The sequence below is a fragment of the Somniosus microcephalus genome, chromosome 34 (genome assembly GCF_052327205.1).
Source record: "Somniosus microcephalus isolate GS21.2 chromosome 34, FLI_Smic_1.0, whole genome shotgun sequence".
NCBI lineage: Eukaryota > Metazoa > Chordata > Chondrichthyes > Squaliformes > Somniosidae > Somniosus > Somniosus microcephalus.
Window position 1 is genome coordinate 14960512 of NC_141020.1, and position 8662 is coordinate 14969173.

General features: G+C 52.1%; 1 protein-coding gene across 1 annotated transcript; it reads right to left on the reverse strand.

Moving 5' to 3' along the window:
* Positions 1–1057: 1057 nt before the first annotated feature.
* On the reverse strand, positions 1058–3278 carry LOC147096796 (mRNA decay activator protein ZFP36L1-like). Its single transcript, XM_085973425.1, has 2 exons — positions 3171–3278; positions 1058–2602 (listed from the first exon to the last, which is right to left on the reverse strand). Exons 1-2 carry the CDS (start codon positions 3207–3209, stop codon positions 1721–1723), a joined length of 921 nt encoding a protein of 306 aa, XP_085829551.1. The 5' UTR covers positions 3210–3278; the 3' UTR covers positions 1058–1720.
* Between the last annotated feature and the right edge of the window lie 5384 nt (positions 3279–8662).

Genomic DNA, 8662 nt, shown 5'->3' on the forward strand with positions numbered 1-8662 from the left:
ATGATCAGCAGCAGGAACTGAGTTTGACCCGGGAGGGCAGAGTCCAAATGCAACATGTACAGTCCTCAGCACTGACTGAAGAACAAAAGCTGGTGTGTGTGTGTGTGTGTGTGTGTGTGTGTGTGTGTGTGTGTGTGTGTGAGTGAGTCAATCCACACTGCCCTTACCAGACATCCTGCTTGCGGAGAAGGGGGGGGGGGGCGGCGGTGATGGTCACTCTCTATTTTTGTAGTTGCTCAGTATTAACTGAAAACATATTTACTGGAACATCTCAGCACGCTGTAACCCCGAGTTAGTAATGTGCTGGGCTTATTTTTTTGGAAAGAAAATCCGACCATTTTAACTAAATAAAACACAGGAAGCAACAACAGGACCATTCAGCTGTGAAATGATTGTTAATTGAAAAGTAGATTTAAAACACACACACGCATCAAATATCAGCGTATGGTAGAGACTGATAAATACACAACACACGGAAAGAGAGAGTAGGGAATGCCATTGAATTGCTGCACACCATCCCCTCCCCCATCCGCATCCCCCCCAGTCTGGGCGTGACCCTTAGACTTGTACATTTCCCTTGTTTCAGCACGCCAGAGAACACAGCACAGTCACTGCAGCGTTGGAACAGTGGATGGGTTAAATTCTAGGTCACATGCATCGTAGGGAGAGCAGTGCGAGCCACGTAACCTCACAGAAGTGAAGTACTGTACTGGCAGGTACAGATGAAGAATCAAGGCCGTCACCGGCTTAAAGTAGGTTGTTAATCACCCGTACTCTTGCACTACCCCCCCCCCCCCACAGCGCGAGTGGTTTGATAACTTGCACACGTCACTAGGGTTTGTACTGAGTTAGTAGGATATCGTGTACCTTGTATCATAGTTAATTATTAATTAACTAACACAAGCAGCGACATCCCATCGTTTGCATAGGCACCCTACAGTGTAAGCCCATAGGTGAAGCAAGAGAGAGAGGAGTGCAAGGGTTACAGATACTGGGTTCAACCGAATACAAATCAACACTGGGGCACACACACACAGTTCAAACCAGAGACACCAGATTTCTCATTTCCCTCTTTATTTCATTTCACAATGAAATCGGTTATAAGGCACCGGATAGCATTATAAGAGATTACAAGTTCAGAACCTGTCAATTTTTTTCCTCTTTTTAAAAAGATCATAAATTATCTAATAAAATATATTGCTATATCATTAAATATACAAAACATTTCAAAAATCTTCAATAAATAATTTAAATATAATCTATATTGTGCAGTAAACAGCGTAGAACATGGATAAAAACACTTGATAAAAGTCGGTTAAATATAGTATTTAAAAAGAAGTTTGCAAACACTTGATCCCCGACAGCTCGTCACTCAGATCAGGCGAGCTGTTGTCATGAGGCAAATCAAATTTGTGCATTTTAGAAGTGATTCTTTGCTACGTCAGGAGAGTTGCGACCCCACCCCCCCCCCCCTCACAGAGCTCCGACCACCTCACCCCCTTCACCAGCTCAGCATCCAAAGGCAGGGCAGGGCTCCGCTTCTCCCACAGCACTGGCACCCACACGGTTAAACGGAATCAACGTCAAATTAATCCGCAAGAGATAGTTTCAGGAGGTTTGGCTCGAAAGGCAAGGGAGCGGCTGCGAAAGGCAGCGGGGCCCAGAGCCACCTCCCCAGAGTTTACATAGGATTAAAGAAAAAAATGTTCCGAGGCAGTTTTCAATCGTCAGACACCGAGATCCTGCTGAAGATAGGGAGGCGTCTGTTCTGCTCAAAGACAGGCGACTCAGAGCCACTGCTGCTGTAATCCTCCTGGTCGGACAGGGAGTCTGCGGAGGGGCTCCTCTCCGGGAAGGGGAAGCCCACGTGAGGTGCCAGCCCGGGCTGGTGGGCGGGGGCCCCATGCTTATTGTGGCAGCTGCAGGTCAGGCTCATGACACGGGCAAACTCCTGGCTGAAGGCGGTTTGCAGCAAGCCCCAGTCGGGCAGGTTGGAGCAGGGCGGAGGGGAGCAGGAGGCCCGGCCGCTCCCAGGGCCCGGCCGCAGCCCCACGCAGTCGGAGGAGAAGCCAGAGAAGCTGGCACTCTGCCTGAGCCGGGGGCGGTCGCCGCGAGACTGCAGCCCCTCCTCGGGGTTGTGGATGAAGTGGCAGCGGGAGCCATACGGGCAGAAGCCGCTGGTGTGGAAGGTGCGGCACCGCTCGGTCTTGTACTTGGGGTGGCGGCTCAGGATCCGCAGCTCCCCGAGGCCGTGGGCGAACTGACACTTGTCGCCGTAGCGGCAGAAACCGTTCTCCTGGAAGGGCCGGCACAGCTCGGTCTTGTAGCGGGGAGACGGCTGCTGCTGCAGCTCAGCTGCTTTGAAGGCATCCTCCAGCGAGTCACTGTCGCTCGGGCAGCGAGTCAGGCCCAGCGACTGCTGCAGGCTGCCCAGCCCGCTCTGGTCCAGGGGCCTCGGCCAGCAGCTGTCGGTCAGGGGCTTGCAGCTGTCCAGGGGCAGGAGGCTGGCACAGCGTCGGCGGAATCCAGCCGGCGGCTTGACCGCTCGGCAATCCAACTTGGGGTTAAAGGCATTACGATCGTCGGGGTCCAAGAAGCTGAACTGTGGGGAGAGAGAGAGAGGGGGAAGAGGGTGAGTAATGGGTCACAATGACGACAAACGAGAGCCCCCTAATCCCACTGATTGTCTCCCCTCCCTGGGGCTCAGTGGGCAGCACACCTGCCTCGGTGTCGTGGGTTCAAGTCCCACCCCAGGGACGTGAGCACATAAATCTGGGCTGACACCCCCCGGTGCGGTGCTGAGGGAGTGCCGCACTGTCAGAGGTGCCGGATGAGACGTTAAACCGAGGCCCCGTCTGCCCTCTCAGTGAGAGAGAGAGAGATTGGAAAGATCCCAGGGCCAACATTCCCTTAAAAGAACATAGAGGCCAACATTGATCCCTCGATCCACACCTGAGAACAGATGATGATCACAGTGCTGCCTGTGGGATCTTGCTGTGCGCAAACTGGCTGTGAAGCCGCAGAGTGGGCCCAGCCCCCCAATCCCCAGCCCCAAGGACAATGAGCCCGGCCCCCAATCCCCAGCCCCAAGGACAGTGAGCCCGGCCCCCAATCCCCAAGTCCCAGAGTGGGCCCGGCCCCAGTCCCCGGCCTCTCCCTCAGTCACTCACCCCGGACACCAGCTCGCACAGCTCCTTCAGGCCGCTCATGGTGGTTATAGTTGTAGTTGTGGTTGTCGTCTGTGTCAGCGGTGTGGAGCCGCTCGGCCTTATAGCCGGGCCGGGCCAGGGGGTGGAGCGGGCTGACGCACGGAGCCGGGGGGCCGGCCTGGGCCGGTGAGTCAGCGCGGGATGTGATGTGATGTGACGGGGCGGGCGGCCGGGAGAGGCCGCCGGGGGGCGATAGAGGGACAGGCCGGCTTCACCCGCCCGGCCCGGGGAGCGGAGAGTCCCCAGGCCCCGGGCTCGCCCTCTGCCTCGTCGGGGCCGCTCACTCTGACTCCTGTCATCAATCAGCGAGTGACAGAGAGAGAGAGAGAATAAACCCACATTATAAACCAACCTGAAGGAATCTGATCAAATCAAACTGCTCCAGCCCCCCCACCCCCTGCCCACTCTCTGCCTCTCTCTTTCTGAGTCTCTCTGACTCTGTCTCTATCTCTGTCTGTGTGTCTCTGTCTCTATCTCTCTCTCTCTGTGTCTCTCTGTCTGTGTCTCTATCTCTGTCGCTCTCTCTGTCTGTGTCTCTCTCTCTGTGTCTCTATCTCTCTCTGCCTCTATCTCTGTCTGTGTCTCTCGCTCTGTGTCTCTATCTCTCTCTGCCTCTATCTCTGTCTGTGTCTCTATCTCTCTCTGTCTCTATTTATCTCTGTCTCTCTCTGTGTCTGTGTGTCTCTGTCTCTATCTCTGTGTATCTTTCTGTCTCTATTTCTGTCTCTGTTTCTGTGTGTGTCTCTATCTGTGTGTCTCTCTGTCTCTCTCTATTTCTCTGTCTCTATCTCTCTGTCTCTGTGTGTCTCTGTCTCTGTCACTATTTCTCTGTCTCTATCCCTCTGTATCTGTGTGTGTGTCTCTATCTCTGTATCTGTGTGTCTCTGTCTGTCTCTGTTTCTCTCTCTGTGTCTCTGTCTCTGTGTGTGTCTCTGTCTCTATTTCTCTGTCTCTGTGTCTCTCTAACTCTATCTCTGTTTATCTCTCTGTCTCTGTATCTGTGTGTCTCTCTGTCTCTATTTCTCTGTCTCTATCTGTATCTCTGTGTGTCTCTGTCTCTGTATTTCTCTGTCTCTATCTAACTGTATCTGTGTGTGTTTGTCTCTGTCTCTGTCAGTAGGTTTATGTGCCTGTGGATAACTGTACAGCGACCTAACGCAGAGAGTGCAGGATCTACAGAGCCCTGTGTGTCGGGACTGTCCCAGGGCTCTACATGGACGGGTGTCTGGAAAACTGATGCGCAGCCTGTAAGGGTGCAAGGGAGCCTGGTCTCAAGGGAGCTTGGAGGGCGCTCCAGAAAGCGGGATCAATGTGATTGCAGCAAAGGGACATAGGAGGGCAGAGTCAGCGGAACGCAGCATTCAGGAGGGGATACCAGGCTGGGGAAGAGCATGGGGACAAGACCGTGAAGGGATTTAAAGAGAAAAGAGAGGTTAATGTTTGAGGTACAGGATCCAGGGCCTCATTCCCTTTGCAGCAGACCAGCAGTTGGTGCTGCTCTGGTACAAACATTGACGCTGCCTTAAATGAAAATCCGCAAGGAAGGAACTTGGTCTGAGCTCATGAAACATTCATAAGAGAACAGCAAGACCAGTATATCTCCAGGTTTATCATTGCGCTCTGTACATTGGTGTAGCTCTTTGTTTTTCTGTGAAATTTCAATTCTGAACCATTGTGGGGCACGGACTGTGTGTCCGTGTGAGTATTATACACCACACCACATTATATACTGGCTGTTTGATATTATACACCGCGATACCATGGTGTCCTGGCCAATATTCTTCCCTCAACCAACGTCACCAAAACAGATTATCTGGTCATTTATAACATTGCTGTTTGTGGGAGCTTGCTGTGCACAAATTGACTGTGTGTTTCCTGCATTACAACAGTGACTGCACTTCAAAAGTTCTTCATTGGCTGTAAAGCGCTTTGGGACGTCCTGAGGTCGTGAAAAAAGCTATAGAAATGTAAGTTTCTTTTTTCAGGCAGGGATCCAGGGCTCCCAACAGGTGCTGCTACCTGAAGGTGATGAGATAATGTTTTTCCTGAAATCAATATGTCAGAAATTCTCAAGCAGGAGTTCTCAGTTCAAATAGGTCAGTATCTCAGCCCCATCCAACCACAGGCCCTGCCCAGCAATCACCCGGCAGCCACAGCTCACAACATTGGGTTTGGCTCCATCCTCTTGTCTTTAACTGAGGCTCAAGGATTTGGGTCGAGGTCGATGCCGCCCCCTCAGCTCTCTGTGAATCACCAGCTCTGTAATCAGTCCCAATAACTCGTGTGTTGAGTAAAGGCCGGGCTCAAAGATCGCCTCTGTGCAGGGAAGGTGAACCAGCGTTCAGTTGTTGACTTTGGCCGCTCTCGGCCATTTCCAACAGAGTTCGAATGAAGAGAAGTTGAAATTCTCGGTAAACGTTACTGCAGCAGTGGTCAGAGCAGCAGCAGATGTTACTGAGGCAACACAAGGGTAACAGTGCTGGGGAACAGAGACAGGAGCGTGGGTCGGAATCAGGGGGTGAGAAAGGCCAGTGTGAGAGAGGGGCCAGTGTGAGAGAGACAGATAACAAGGGTAACAGTGCTGGGGAACAGAGACAGGAGCGTGGGTCGGAATCAGGGGGTGAGAAAGGCCAGTGTGAGAGAGGGGCCAGTGTGAGAGAGACAGATAACAAGGGTAACAGTGCTGGGGAACAGAGACAGGAGCGTGGGTCGGAATCAGGGGGTGAGAAAGGCCAGTGCGAGAGAGGCCAGTGTGAGAGAGACAGATAACAAGGGTAACAGTGCTGGGGAACAGAGACAGGAGCGTGGGTCGGAATCAGGGGGTGAGAAAGGCCAGTGCGAGAGGGGCCAGTGTGAGAGAGACAGATAACAAGGGTAACAGTGCTGGGGAACAGAGACAGGAGTGTGGGTCGGAGTCAGGGTGTGAGAGAGGCCAGTGTGGGAGAGACAGATAACAAGGGTAACAGTGCTGGGGAACAGAGACAGGAGTGTGGGTCGGAGTCAGGGTGTGAGAGAGGCCAGTGTGGGAGAGACAGATAACAAGGGTAACAGTGCTGGGGAACAGAGACAGGAGGCAAAAGAAGCAGAGATCAGATGAGGAGAGATTTTTTACACAGCGAGTTGTTGTGATCTGGAACGTGCTGCCTGAAAGGGCGGTGGAAGCAGATTCAACAGTAACTTTCAAAAGGGAATTGGATAAATAATTGAAGGGGAATATTTGCACAACTGCAGGGAAAGAGCGGGGGAGTGGGATTAATTGGAGCGCTCCAGCAAAGGGCCAGCACAGGCACGATGGGCGGAATGGCCACCTCCTGTTTTATGATTCTATGAAGAGTATGGGTTGGCATCAGGGGCGGGAAAGGGCAGAGAGACAGATACAGGAAACAAGGCGGAGGACAGAGATCAGAAAAGGGGAATATGTAGGGAACATACCACATCCAACAGATTCACTATAAAGAGTGAAAAGGGAATGGTTAAAGATAAACGCCAATTTCAATGAAATAAAAACGGAACTAGCCCAGATAAACTGGAAAGAGAAATTGCCAGATAAGCCAGTGCACAAAGATGGTTGGGGTCCAGAATGGACTTATTCCCACGGGAAGTAAAGGAAGATGCAGCAAACTCCCTGGATGAGTAGTGAAATTAAAATGAAATAAAAGAAAGAGACACATGGCATCTAAAGCAAATAAATAGACAATAAAATCAAGCAATGTATCAGCCGTGGCTCAGTGGGCAGCGCCCTCGCCTCTGAGTCAGAAGGTCGTGGGTTCAAGCCCCACTCCAGAGACTTGAGCACATAATCCAGGCTGACAGTCTCAGTGCAGTACTGAGGGAGCCCTGCTCTGTCGGAGGGGCAGTACTGAGAGAGGGCCGCACTGTCGGAGGGGCAGTACTGAGGGAGCGCCGCACTGTCGGAGGGGCAGTACTGAGGGAACGCTTCACTGTCGGAGGGGCAGTACTGAGGGAGTGCCGCACTGTCGGAGGGGCAGTACTGAGGGAACGCCGCAATGTCGGAGGGGCAGTACTGAGGGAGCGCCGCACTGTCGGAGGGGCAGTACTGAGGGAGCGCCGCACTGTCGGAGGGGCAGTACTGAGGGAGCGCCGCACTGTCGGAGGGGCAGTACTGAGGGAGCGCCGCACCGTCGGAGGGGCAGTACTGAGGGAGCGCTGCACTGTCGGAGGGGCAGTACTGAGGGAGTGCCGCACTGTCGGAGGGGCAGTACTGAGGGAGTGCCGCACTGTCGGAGGGGCAGTACTGAGGGAACGCCGCAATGTCGGAGGGGCAGTACTGAGGGAGCGCCGCACTGTCGGAGGGGCAGTACTGAGGGAGTGCTGCACTGTTGGAGGTGCCGTCTTTCGGATGAGACGTTAAACCGAGGCCCCATCTGCTCTCTCTTGTGGGTGTAAAACATCCCATAGCCAATATCTATCCCTCAATCAACATCACTAAAAACAGATGATCTGGTCATTATCACATTGCTGTTTGTGGGAGCTTGCTGTGCGCAAACCGGCTGCTGCGTTTCCTACATTACAACAGTGACTACACTTCAAAAGTACTTCATTGGCTGTAAAGCGCTTTGGGACGTCCTGAGGTTATGACTGGTGCTGTAGAAAGGCGAGCCTTTCTTTCTGTTGTCTCTTTCTCTTGTTCTTGTTGTCTGTTCCTTTCTCTTTGTCAAATCATTCTTCTTAACATGAATGTTACCATATAATCATACAGCCATTCGGCCCATCACACCTGCACCCTCTCTCTGAAAGAGCTCTCCACTTAGTCCCATTCCCCAGCCCTTTCCCCATACCCGTTTAAATACTTATTTTTCCAATATTTATCCACATCCTTTTTAAATCCTCTTAATGTTGCTGTTTCCATGGCTTCTGATTGGACATTCCATGTTCCAGCAATCCTACTGCATAAAAAAAAGCTCCGAACCTCTCCCTTCGTTCTTTTGCTGATAATTTATACTCTCACCGACAAGTGGAAATAGTTTATCCTGATTAAGGTCATTGGCAAAAGAACCACAGGCATGATGAGGGGAATTTTTTCATGCAGCGAGATGTTGTGAGCTGGAACGCGCTGCCTGAAAGGGCGGTGGAAGCAGATTCAATAGTAACTTTCAAAAGTGAATTGGATAAATACTGGAAAGGAAAGATTTGCAGGGCTGTGGGGAAAGAGCGGGGGAAGTGGGACTAATTGGAGAGCTCGAGCAAAGAGCCGGCACAGGCACGATGGGCCATAGAGCCTCCTTCTGTGCTGTAGTTTAGGAAGGATTTCCTTTTAATCTGACCTCGCATACTCCAGCAAGGTCAATGCCGGAGTCACGAGTGTGGTGTAAGTGCCGAATTGCAGCTCGAGCTGTATCAGGGGCATTGTTTGCACTACATAATCAGGCGTGAGCAGTGCTAGCTTCTAATATTGTGCAGCCTATCACGGGACAGTTACAGCTCCAGATTAG

What these genes read in the sequence shown, in the direction of transcription:
- LOC147096796 (XM_085973425.1), bottom strand. Translation starts at nt 3,209, where the DNA reads ATGAGCGGCCTGAAGGAGCTGTGCGAGCTGGTGTCCGGG. An exon ending in TGTGCGAGCTGGTGTCCGGG is followed by an intron (nt 2,603 to 3,170) that starts GTGAGTGACTGA and finishes CTCTCCCCACAG; the next exon opens with TTCAGCTTCTTGGACCCCGA.